The following is a 13,473-nucleotide window of genomic DNA, read 5'->3' on the forward strand; positions in this document are numbered from 1 at the left end:
GGAGGCCAAAGGCCTGCTTTGATGAGCAAGAAGCTTCTGGAATAACTCAAACAGAAGAAGGAAGTTTACAACAGATGGAAGAAGGAAGTTTACAACATATGGAAAAAGGGACTAGCCACTTGGGAGGAATATAGGAATGTTGTCAGAGTATGCAGGGATGCAACGAGGAGGAACCTTCACCTATTTGGGGTCATTTTTTTTCTCTTTGTGCTCTGATTTAATTCTAAGACTATGCAACTAGTAGCTGTAAGTAAAACGTTATTTTTCAGCTTTTGGCTTTTTCCACTTGTGGATCCATACCTTCTATGTTTTCTTCTACGCTCCAGTCCCATACCATCTGTCTTTCTCTACATGGACAGCCTCTCATTAAATCACAAACTGTCACTCTAGCATCAAGCATGCAGTTTTCACCAGGAGCTTGAAGAATGCTGAAAGTTGTACTCACTTGGTTAAGAAACATGTTTTGTTAATGTTCAAAATTCACTTGTATGAGAATTTATGCTTTCCTACATTTATTTTGTTGAAACTGAGGCCTTGACATTTGCCATTTTGGATAATGTAATTTTCAAATGTTTCCGAACAGTTTTGTTTATTATTTACTTGTCTTTTGGATATTTTAAGTACTATCAGTTTTCTATCCCATTACCTGCTTTTAGTATTCACACGTCTTTCTAGTCTCTTTGTGGATGATCAGTGCCTTAGAAAATATAAATATTTCAGAAAGTCTCTGGATATATTAAACTCTGCGGTCCGTCTAGAAAGTCAAACCTAAATCAGCCAAATTAATATTATCTCTTCATGTTGTTATTGAGAACTGCCTTTATTCCATTATCAACTTTATATTTCACCTACCTTGATATTTTAGTTATACCTACATATTTTACCTAGCCTGAGTGTCTGCAGCCTGCTTCAGCTTAGAATGTCATGATTCACCGATATTTGTGAGACCTGAGGAGAGAGAAGGATAGAATAGCTGAGCTGCTGTTCTGAGCTTTGCCTTGTTTTGGTTAGACACTACTTGTGTAGCTGGGTCACAGAGAGATATGCATGAATGGAGGAGTGCTGCAATGCTGCATGGTCTAATATCTTCATTGTCAATGGATCCAAAAACTTTTATCCTGGAAAGCAGCTTCGCAGAAAAGGACCTGGGAGTCTTGGTGGCAACATCCTCTTCTGCCAAAGAAGGCTAATTGTATCCTGGGCTGCATCAGGGGTATTGGCAGCAGGTTGAGGGAGGCGATCTTTCCTGTCTGTTCAGAATTGGTGAGACACACTGGGAGTACTGTGTCCAGTGCTGGGCTCCCCAGTACAAGAGAGATTTGTACATACTGGAGAGAATCCATTGAAGGACCACGAAGATGATTAAGGAAAGGCTGACAGAGCTGGGACTGCTCAGCCTGGAGAAGAGAAGGCTCGAGGGGATCTTGTCAATACACATACACACCTGAAGGGAGGGTGCGTGGCAGGATTGAGCCAGGGCCTTTTCAGTGGTGCCCAGTGACAGGACCAGAGGCAATGGGCACAAACTGACACACAGGAGGTTTCCTCTGAACATCAGGAAACACTTTTTCCTGTGATGGAGTCTCCAATGCCTAGAGATATTCAAAAGCTGTCTGGACACCATCCTGGTCAACTGGCTGTAGGTGGCCCTGCTTGAGCAGGGGGGTTGGACCAGATGACCTCCTGAGGTCCCTTCCAACCTCAACCGTTCTGTGAGTTTGTGATCCTGTGAACTTCATGGATTTGCTGACCAAAGATGGATTTGTGCTACTCCACAGCAATTGCATGTAGCAGATACTAACCTATTGTTCTTTGTTCTATATTACAGTCACAGAATCTGTTCTCTTCCCCCAGGACTGAATTAGAGTGCACAAGTTATATTTTTGGGATACATATGCTTTTCAGTTGCATTCTATCCATACAAAATTTATTGATATTAACAGGATGTGATCTAGAAAGCAAAGTATAATGAATAAAGATTAGCGACAACTGAAAGGCCAATAGATATTTTTCTTCTAAAACATTATAGGTGAGGTTATCAACAATGTCTGAGAATACTAATTTGAGATCAACAACTTCACATGAATTCCTTTTAGTAAGATTCTAGGAAGAACAGAGTTCATGCAACTTTTGAGCTGTATCAGTGATAAGACAAGCCTAATGACTATATTGCACTATATTTAACCTTTTTGTTCCTGGTAAACAATTATTAACAAAATAAAATTATTTGCAACTAGACAAATGGCCTAGCACATTCCTTAGGAAACTGAAATTTTAAAAATGCTATTAACCTAAAAATAATCTCCTATAATATGCTTCTTGCAGTACTATCCTGAAAAGACACCTCTCTTCTGAGTAACAGAACAGAAAGCTAACTGAATTCAGCAAGCTTTTTTCACCTGCTTTAGTGAGTTTCTGATCAGGTTACTAAACCTTTCACCATTTATCTTCCAGCCTGTTCATAGTTTCCTAGCCTTTAAAATGAAAACCAAAACCTCTTTCCTTGCCGCACTGATGACCTTGCCATTCCACATATGTTGGAGATAGTAAATTCCACATGAAGTAAAAGAAGGCAAATCATTTTCACCTTCTTTTCTGGATTTTTTTTTTCTTAAATTTTCTATTTACTGCACAGCAAATCACTGCAGAATGGATGTCTTTCTATGGCAGTGTCTACCAACATTTTTTGGAAGGTCATCCAAACAAACTGAAGGACACAGCATTCGGTGAAATGATATAGTGACACTTTAAAGTGTGGTGTTTATACTGTAATAATCATCTGTACAGAGACTTTACATGAGTAAGGAGTTATTAGTGGCTACATGGTACATGCTGCATTTTCTGGGAAACATATTTGTGACGTGAAGCTTTTCAAACTTTGATCCTCTGTGCTCTGGCAGTGTCATCTTTGCAGATGATGCAGGAAAATGAAAAACTGAGAGGTTTTTTAATAGACTTTGACCAAAATTGGCATATTACATCAGTGATTTTGTGAAATGTCATCAGTAGATTACACACACAGCATTTTAATTAATGTCTGAGAAAAAGCATCAAAAAAAAAAGTGTTATTAGCAAGCAGTTTTTATTTAGGGTTCTGAGACATTCTGTGTCATGTTTTAAAACTTCACTTTCCTTATTTTAGTGAATCGGAGAGAAAAAATTGGGCTTTTTGATTAGTTCTTTATTATATAAGCAGTCACAAATTAATTCTGACAGCTTTTTATTGCCTAGGCCTTCAAAAGCATTTAGAATTTAAAGATCAATAACAGTTAGATTCCTTAATTAATTTAAAAATAGGAGTGGTATGTATTATTCATGTCAGTATAAAGGTTATTTGATAGAATTTCATTATATAATTCTCACTTATCTAGGTATGGTAAATGCAGTAATATTTCATTACTGTCAAAGGCATGTGGAGACATACAGCTGTGGAATCGTAGAATTGTGTTCGTCCTTCAGAATAAATGTGTTTCAGGGAAGCTGTTACTCAGTGGAATTTCTGTTGTAGAAGGAAACCACTGTAGGAAAAAAATGCGGACTGAAAAGATGACTCAGGTTAAAAATATTGGCTTTGTTTTCTCAAATATATTCTAGATTCTGTTTAACACATCCATTTCTAGAATTCTCTGATAAGGGCTCTCCTTTCTGTTTTCTGACTAATGCAAATATTAGCAACAGTTCCATAAAATAACTTTCAGAAAGCTTCATTGTATTGATTTAGTTTGTCTTCCTGTATACCCCAGGCTTTAAATTTCATACAGTTCTCTTTCTACTGAGCCCAAAGTCTTATTTTTGGCCTCAGCTGAAGCTATGACAGTTCTGCTTTCCAGAACAGTTATCCTCACTTGATCACCGTCATTAAGAGATGGACAGTCAGCTACTGGCTTGGTGAAGCTCACGTACCATTGTTGCATATGGAGTTATGTTTCAAAAAGAAGAAAAATTAGAGAGTAACACTTCAGTTTTTTTCTTGAACAGAGACAGGAGGACACTTTTTGAGCAGAAGAGCTTTTATATCAAACATTTGATAACTGAGAATAGATGTTCTAGTAGGCAAATCCTAACCCTTCCATAATTTCCAGGATCACTTCTTGTCAAGGAAGTCTTTTCTGTTGATCACAGAATCAGAAAATTTCCTCACCATCCTTGATGATGTGGTATGAGGGCAAAGTAAGGAACACATTAGTCTCAAGGGGATCAAAGAAATGAATTACTATTAAAAGAACAGAACACTAGAGGGCCTTCAGAGAAGGGAGGGAAGGTCCAAAGAACAGACTTTTCTTCACCAGGGCATATACACAATCAGAGGGATCAGCCTCGCCACAATGAATTTCAGAAATAAACATCAGAAACTACAGGCTCCATCTCATTTCTTGTAGATTTTAGAACGGAGACTTAAAATTCACTGGGCTTCTGGAACAGACTACTTTCAAAGAAATTGCACTAAGAAATAGTCAATAAATTTAACTCTTTGATATAGTTCCTGTTCTCCTCCTTCCTTTCAAATGCTTAAGGGGTCCCTCTCCTATGATGTTGTTAAGAAGGGAAAGAGATACCCTTTTGCCATGAGATGCCCTTTTGTCAATAACACATTTTCTAAAAAATGGAGATGGACATGTTTTCTTTGAGAAGGGGAATTCACTTGGACTTTGAGATTCTGTTATAGCAAAGGAGCTGAGGGAGTTTGTGGTCTCTTGTCCCTTTTATAAAGAGTGAGGAGAAGTCCAGAGTGCAGCAGATTCTTTAATAAAAATGTCTGAACTGGCACATGGACCCTAGAACTGAAATGCAAGTGAAAAGCACATCAAGAACCAGTTAGCTATGGAGAAAATCAGTAATATGCATTATTAACATGGTACTAAACAAGACAGCATATATTTAAATACAAATAGATGTATATATTTGCATATTTTATATATATATATATATACACACTTATATATATATTTGAATATAATTCCATTCAGAATATTTGGTTAAAATTGCCTTATGCATGTGTTTCACACTGAGTGAAGAGTGTTAAAATCTAACAGAACAAGTAAACGTCACAAGAGAAAATTTATTCAGATCCGCTTAGTTTTTTCTATTTTTGAGAGATTATTTAAATGCTTGTGAGCACAAATATCAACTTTTACGATGATTATTTTTCTGTCTATTTTTATTTTAGGCTAAAGAAGTAATCCTGGCTAAGCAAAAAGTATCAACTTCAGTCAAACATTCTGACTGCAATCCACTGCAAAAAAATGCAAGAAGGTAATTTGGTTTTTATTCCATGTTAGTTTTATATTTTTGTCTCTGTGTTACTCTCATGCCAGAATATATGCTTTTTATTATGTTATTGTTGAAAGTATGAAAATATTGTTTTGTATAAAGTAAAAATATGTCTAAAAGCTTTAGACTAATAGCCTGTCTGGTGCTGTTTATAAAGTGATCTCCTCCAACAGCAGAGCCAAAAAAGCACTTATTCTTGCCAATCGTTTTTGTTCCATCAACTCTTTCAGATTATTGAACTCCTATATACTAAAACTAAATCACCTACTGAGGATTGCCTCTGCAGAGCTCCTTGCTGTGGAACCACAAGTCTGGAAACCATTTAGAAAGCAAAGATTTTGAATCTCTCTCATGAATGTATTTGCTCAGTGGTATACAGGTTGAGCTACTACACTAATAAGTAGGTTAAAAATGCAACTCTGCAATGTTTTATAACATAGATCCATCCTATTAACTATGGTGTAAACTCCAGCTCTTGAAATCTTGCAGTTAATGACTGCCAGAAGCAAGCAAATATCAGTGATGAACTATTTTTTGTTTTTACTCTTAGCAAGTGTTACTAGCCATTGCTGTAGATAGACACTAGGGTTGATGGACACTTGGCCTAAGTACAAATGCTATGATATATCTTTTAATCTTTCCTTTTCCTCTTCCTATAGGCAATGGTATTCATACCAGAATAAGATATAATAACAACGAAGTCTGTTAAGCCTTTTATCTGTTTATATTTGAAGTGTTGCATTTGTTTCCTTGTTTGATTTCATTGTGGTGAATGTTGATGGAAAGGCTAAGCAGTTAGTAAAAAATAGCATTATGGATCATGAGTATTCTCCTTGGTCTCAATATTTACGACACTGGCAAAACAGTTCTGCAAGAGTCAGTTGTCATTAATTCTGCTTTTTGATTCTTATTTTTAATAAAGATCAGTCATGACTTCTTTTCTTGAGTGACTTGCATGATGACAAGACAATAGGGTGACTGCAAGAATTTGTTGAGAATCCTAATGAGCCACAAGCACTGCACTTCCTTAGGCAGCAGTGATTACAAAAGTGCACCGTCTTGATTACTGAGTATTTAAAATAGTTTTAAAAGGTCCAAGCCAAATGGTGGATACTTAGTCTCCATGATATTTGAAAAGTCGTGGCAGTCAGGTGAAGTCCCTGGTGGCTGGAAAAAGGGAAACATTGCACCCATTTTTAAAAAGGATAGAAAAGAGGACCCTGAGAACTACTGACCTGTCAGCCTCACCTCTCTGCCTGGAAAGATCATGGAACAGATCCTCCTATAAGCTATGCTAAGGTACATGGAGGACAGGGAGGTGATTAGAGACAGCCAGCATGGCTTCACCAACCTGGTGGCTTTCTATGATGGAGTGACTACATCGGTGGACAAGGAAAGAGCTACAGATGTCATCTGTCTGGACTTCTGTAAGGCCTTTCACATGGTCCCCCACAACATCCTTCTCTCTAAATTGGAGAGATATGGATTTGATGGGTCTACTGTTCAGTGGACAAGGAATTGGTTGGATGGTCACATCCAGAGGGTAGTGGTCAATGACTCCATGTCCAGAGGCAGATTGGTGACTAATGGCATCCCTCAGGGGTCCATATTGGAACCAGTACTGTTTAATATCTTCATCAATGACGTAGACAGTGCGATCAAGTGCGCCATCAGCAAATTTGCAAATGACAGCAAGCTGCGTAGTGCAGTTGACATGCCTGAGGGACGGGATGCCGTCCTGAGGAACCTGGAGAAGAAGCTCAAGAGTGCGGTCCTTATGAGCCTCATGAAGTTCAACAAGGCCAAATGCAAGGTCCTGCACCTGGGTCGGAGCAATCCCACAGTATCAATACAGGCTGGGGGATGAAGGGACTGAGAGCAGCCCTGCTGAGAAGGGCTTGGGGGTACTGGTGGATGAAAAGCTGGACATGAGCCGGCAATGTGCACTTGCAGCCCAGAAAGCCAATCATATCCTGGGCTGCATCAAAGGAAGTGTGGCCAGCAGGTTGAGGGAGGTGATTCTGCCCCTCTACTCTGCTCTGGTGAGACCCCCCCCTGGAGTACTGTGTTCAGCTCTGGGGCTCCTAGCATAAGAAACACATGGACCTGCTCGAGCAGGTCCAGAGGAAGGCCATGAAGGTGATCAGGGGGCTGAAGCACCTTCCCTATGAGGACAGGATGAGAGAGTTGGGGTTGTTCAGCCTGGAGAAGAGAAGGCTCCAGGGAGACCTTATTCCAGCCTTTCAATACTAAAAGGGAGCTTAGAAGAAAGATGGGGACAGAATTTTTAATAGGGCCTGTAGCAATAGGACAAGGAGTAAAAGAGGGTATATGAAACTAAAAGAGGGCATATTCAGACTAGATGAAAGGTTGCTGAGGCACTGGAACAGGTTGCCCAGAGAAGTCGTAGAAACCCCATCCCTGGAAACATTCAAGGTCAGGTTGGACGGGGCTCTGAGCAACCTGATCTAGGTGAAGATGTCCCTGCTCACTGCAGGGGGGTTGGACTGGATGGCCTTTAAAGGTCCCTTCCAACCCAAACTATTTTATGATTCTATTCTGTGATTTTGATTTACAAAAAGGAATGGTTCTTTCCCATACAAGTACAACTAAAGCTATAGATATATTACAAGAATTCAGTTAAAAAAAAAGTCTTAGCTTTTTTCCAGGATAAAACTAGATCTTCCTTAGTTAGATAACTGACATTCTCTCTCTTCCGAATGGATTCTGCCAAACAGCAAAAGAGTTAGCAACTTGTGGATTAAGAATATATATTTCCTGAGAACCCTCTGTGTGCCTTTAGTTTTGGCTACACAGTAAATGTTTAAATAGCAGTAATAATGGGAACATGGAAGTAATGGCAGTAATAATGTGAAATGGTCCCTTTCCTGCTAGGTGATGAACTAAAGATACTCCATGGCATAGCAAAACTCCAAGAATTCGTGTTTGATTTCAATGCCGCTAATTATGAATATGCTTACCGCAGATTTTGAAGGAAAAATACAAATTTTACTGTTAAAATATTACAACAATATATATATCACTAAAGTAGAAGTAAGAAAAAAGTCTTGAATTACAGTTCTTACTAAAATAGTAAGTTTTGACCTCTCTAGTTGAGAAGTCACTGACTAGCCAGATGTTAAAAATTTGCTGAATTGGTTGTCTCTTAGATTACAAAACATTCATTACAGTGATTACACTTGACAGCTACAGATGTCTTAGCTAAATGCTGTCAGACATATAATCTGCTAAGATATAATGTAGTGCTTTAAATCTCTTTAACTCCTGTTAGCTAGATTATGTGATGATACTACCATTACTTCTGCGTCAGAAGAGAGATTTTTTTCTGTGCCTGTACACAAAACTGTATTTCAAATCTTCAGACAGACAAGTTTTTATGGGAGGAATTTGACAGATTGATTTATTATCCATCTAAAGCCTCTATTAATGTAGTAGCTGAGTATGCCATTCTTTGCTGTAAGCGGCCTCACAGTTCATCTGTGAGGTAGAGAAGTTGAGTTCACTACAGTTGCATTGAAATGAAATTCAGATGTAGGCAGAAACTGACTTTTCTGAAGGCAAACTGGAAATTTTAAGAGTAACACATAAAGTCAATAATCCTTGTTTCATACCCTCGGCTTTAGACTATTCTTCCTTTAACACATTGGAAAAGAAAAAAAAAAAAAAACAAAAACTCACTCTCAGCTGGTACACCCATCAATGCTTTTGAACAGGTTACCCAGTTTCAGCCAAATTTCACTAGTTGGGAAGAGACATAAAATATACAAAATTGTCTGTAAGTTGTGTTGAACTTGAGGCCAAGAAAACGGGTGTTTTTAATCACTGTGTCGGATTTTAATTCCAACCTTTTTCTAGCAAATGTGTCATCGTAAGACTCATTAACAGAACTTCCTTTGTGGTTTACAGTTTCATAGTGATGAACAAGCATTAATTTACTTTCCTTGGAGAACTTTTTATTTTTAGTTGAGCTTCTTTCCATTTATTGGAAAGCGAAGAATAAATGACCGGTTATTTCAAAAACTCTCTAAAGTTGTCTCACTTGAGACGTAACAGTGTTGCTGAAGATGAGACATACTGCAAAGCTCTGATTTACTGGATGTCCCTGATTTAGCTTGGTTCATTTTGGTGGAGAAGATGCAAAGAACAAATCTGTGGGAAAAATTTGTAGGTGTAAGGGGAAGAATCTTTATTTGGGCATGAGGAGTCCTATTTTGAATCTTTGAAAAAATCGTTGTGAAGTGTAGAATACTCCCTTTCCACAGAATTAATGGCTAAGAATCTCTCCCAGTCCTACATTTCTACAGTACACACACAGACGGATAGAGGTGTGACTGGTTGGAAAGGAGAGAACTTCATGTTGCAAAGAGAAATACAGTAGAACAAAAAGAGTAACTTCTTCAAGACCGGGAACGGGAGGTAAGATGAGGTCAGAAATTGAATGGAGTTGTAGGCAAACTAACCTGACAGTACTGCAAGAGGATTTATGTGGTCTTTCAAAACTCAAATCCACTTCAATGTCTAAATGAAGCACAAATATTTTAACTTGAAGAAAGCTAAGTGCATCTGAAGTGCTGCAAAAAGGTGAATAAATGTGTGGGAAAATCATAGAAGCATAGAATAGTTTGGGTTGGAAGGGACCTTTAAAGGTCGTCTAGTCCAACCCCCCTGCAGTGAGCAAGGACATCGCAGGAATTGTAATTCAATTCACAGAACCAGAAAGTGAAGCCAGGTATGAGTAAGCAACATATTAAAAAGGCTTTTTACTCAAGTTAACTTAAAGTATAGATGTATTTGCATTCTCATGGAGGCCTGGAGCTAATCAAAGCAGAGGGTATACATCTCTATCAGTTGACTAATGAGGAGAACAAAAGGTGGTGTGCCTCAGAAGTGATTTGAAAATTAATTTGTACACACAGGCATCTGGTAATCCATAACTGTAATAAGGGTGAGGAGACTTCAGAAACGTGCCCTGCTGGAGAAAATCATCCTCAAGAACACCGTTCAGTTAACTCTTGATCACTACAATTTAAAGTAATCTCCAGTTGTCCATATGTGACAAGGACAAAAGACGTAAGCTTCCCTAATGTTTAAACATTAGAGGCTCAACTTTGACTGACAAATTTAATGGTACTTTTTATTTTGCTGAGTTAGTCAAGGAGTGAAAATAAGATGGTATTATAGCCAGACCTAGAAATTCAGGGTCAATTTGCATATTGCCGGTGTCAGAGCATATTTCTTGCTCACAGACAAGGTCAGTTTGAAATTTAGTATCTTGAAGTGATTGTGCAAAAGAAGGTAAGGGACGGAACAGTGAAGTTGGAAATGTCACAGTGACTCAGATTTTCTGTCTAACTTTTAGAAACTTGGATACTAGTGTTATATACGTTCTCAGTCTGATGAGTCCTATTTGTGAGATGTATTTGTCTTTTAGAACAGAGTGACCTAGATATCATCAGCCTTTGATTTACCAGAACTTTTTACCAGTGATTTATTAGTTCTTCTTGATTGAAGTTTAGTCCTTGAAAAATTAATTTGATTCTACCAGCCATTGTCTATTCATGTCTTCCCAATGATCCAGTGATTCTGAAGACTCCAGTTATAGCTTCATTTCAGATTACACCTATGTAGGGAGATTTGAAAGGCCTCTTACGCAATTAAGAAGGTATTAATATTCCAAGTATTTATAAAACCATGATTAATTGCTTAGATTACCTAGTAGATTTTTTCTGAGCCTGTATTTTCAAAAGTTGAAACCAGAGTATGGCAAGTGTCACACATTCACCATCAGATTTTAACATATGTAAATAAAGATTTGTCTTTCTCAAAGCTCTGAAATAAGACATAATTCCCTACACTGGAATAACTTTGTTTTTCTTATTCAAGAAAATAATTTATTAGTAATTTTTCTAAGACAATAATGACTTTTGTGCTGTTTCATTCACAGTATTAGAAGACTGGAAAAAGTGCCTCTCCAAAGCTGTTGGTAGTGACTTGTAAATATCTTTGGAAATCCTGATGCCAGAAAGGAAACTTTCAATCAAATGTTAAAAATGATCAAACATATAAGAAATCTCTAGAAATCTAAGTTTTATTGAAATTCAGAAGTTGAAACAGGGGAATGTAACTGTCAAATCATTAAAATATCAAATATGGGGATTAAGAATTGTGTGAACAGAAGTGTAAATTATCAAAAAATATCGAATTATCAGATATGTGCTCTGTCACATACCAGATTGCTCAGCAAGCTGCTATAGTTACGCAAAATGGAAGAACTTACTTTCTTTATCATGGAGTCTTTTCATTTTCTTTTTCAGAAGCATTGTTGAACTATATGGAGATAGAAATAGCGTTTCTAAGGGAAAAAAATGCCAGGAAAAGAGAAGGGATTTAATCCAGTATTATTTATTTTTGTATGTTGCTCTAATCTTTAGACCATAATTTTCCCTTGAGTACATAACACTCAGGAGCAGGTAGCAGTGCCAAAAACTGTGATTTATTTTTTTTTAAAAACCTGAAATGGAAATAATTTGCAAACACTGAGTTTTCCAGACATGTGCTGTAGCTGGTCCTGCGAGAAGTAGTATTCTTTTCATCGCTGTTGTCTTACCGTTGCTCATGGAAGAGCTTCAGCCACAAGATTATTTTTATTCTGCTAGGTAGAATTACATGGAAAAAATGTTTAGATGTTCTGTAACTCATTCTTTCTTCCAAAACTGTTCAGGTGGTTAGTCTTGACATCTTCAATACCCAGCCTCTTTTTGCATAGATTACATGAGGAGAGGAGCAGATTCTGAGTAGATGTATGTGTCATAGCTGCTCTGACTTCAGCATAACTGAGTCTTGTCGTCAGCCAAATACTTGTATCGTGGTGGCTGAGATAGCACTATGAAGCTTTACTAAACAAGTATAGAATATTTGATTTTGTGCATATAAGTACATAAAAATCCACCTCCTTTCTGGAAAAAATCACCTGCGCTTGATTCTCAGTCTTTCCTACTGTCTGTTGCTAAGAGATACTTCTAGATAGCATATGCTGATTGAATTTTGAGAATGACTGGTGCGTATAATCCTTTCATAGCTTGTTGATGTGGATTGTTACTTACAGGGCTCACTGTTAATTCATTTCTGGTGTATTGAAGTTTATTCTGCTACTAAGCAATAAGCTATTCAAACTCCATAGAGTTTATTGTATTTTCATGACTAGCAATTTGTACAATTTTAGAGCTGTTGAACAAATGTAGAGTACCACTACTACATACATAATTCATACAATTTCATTTCCTCTCTAAATAAAAGTACTTCTGCTTTCTGAAGATGAACCTGTCACATGGAAATTAATAGACAGCTAGTGTGAAGGAACTGTGTTAGAAATGATCAGAAAGAGAAAAGAATGAAAAAGCAATTAGATTAAAAAACCCCTGTCTTACATCAAAAGGCAACCATTTGTAATGTGGTATCAGCAATCACCATGTCCTGATAAAAAGCAAATTATAGATGTCAAAATATTAACTTTTGATATTTGTAGTCGAGGCATTCTTTTGTACAAAATCTTAGAGATTTTGTAGTACTTTTCTGTGTTTGCACCGTGGTTTTTTGTGACAGTTTTTAATTAACAAGACCTCTTAATCCTGGTTTGATTTGACTCAGTAACAACTCTCACACTGAAGTCAACAGATTTATAAACAGGCACACAAAATATTACTGTTACATTTGACACTGAAATGAAGTTTTTTCCCATTTGTTTCCCTCTTGTTTCAGGAGTGGACAAGTTGAGAAATTAGAAGTGGATCCTAGTAAATATTCATTCCCTGATGTGACAAAAATAATCCAAGAGAAGAAACGAATTGGACAGGGACCTATTAGGCTACAACCAGAGAAGATTACAGAGACTAAGAGTTATGTTGATTTTGAAAATAACGAAGATGTTCCTCCCTTAATTTGAAACATTCTTAAATATGTGTGTGCATGAATTGTTTTCATGACTCTGTGTGTAAAAGAAGTATAATGTGGCTGAAGTTGGAAATATTATTACATTTCTATCAATAACTTTGTTATGCCTGTGTTTTCTGTTAGTATATTGCTATAAATTCTTTTTTTCTAGATTGTTTACTTAGTAAGGCTCAAATCAGAATGGGAGCCATATAAGTCAGACGTTGTTTCTTCAAAGAATTTACTGTCTGG

The 13,473-nt window shown here is 37.3% G+C and overlaps 1 protein-coding gene across 1 annotated transcript in view; it reads left to right on the forward strand.

The window, feature by feature from the left end:
* DNAAF11 (dynein axonemal assembly factor 11) overlaps window positions 1-13,234 on the forward strand; it is a 33,565-nt gene extending 20,331 nt beyond the window's left edge. Inside the window, exons 11-12 of the mRNA XM_086465780.1 lie at window positions 5,168-5,253; window positions 13,051-13,234. Of these exons, the coding sequence (XP_086321906.1) occupies window positions 5,168-5,253; window positions 13,051-13,234 (270 nt within the window). The remainder of the gene's footprint in view (window positions 1-5,167; window positions 5,254-13,050) is intronic.
* The last annotated feature ends 239 nt before the right edge of the window (window positions 13,235-13,473 follow it).

The sequence above is a fragment of the Leptosomus discolor genome, chromosome 5 (assembly GCF_034619465.1).
Source record: "Leptosomus discolor isolate bLepDis1 chromosome 5, bLepDis1.hap2, whole genome shotgun sequence".
NCBI classification, from domain to species: domain Eukaryota; kingdom Metazoa; phylum Chordata; class Aves; order Leptosomiformes; family Leptosomidae; genus Leptosomus; species Leptosomus discolor.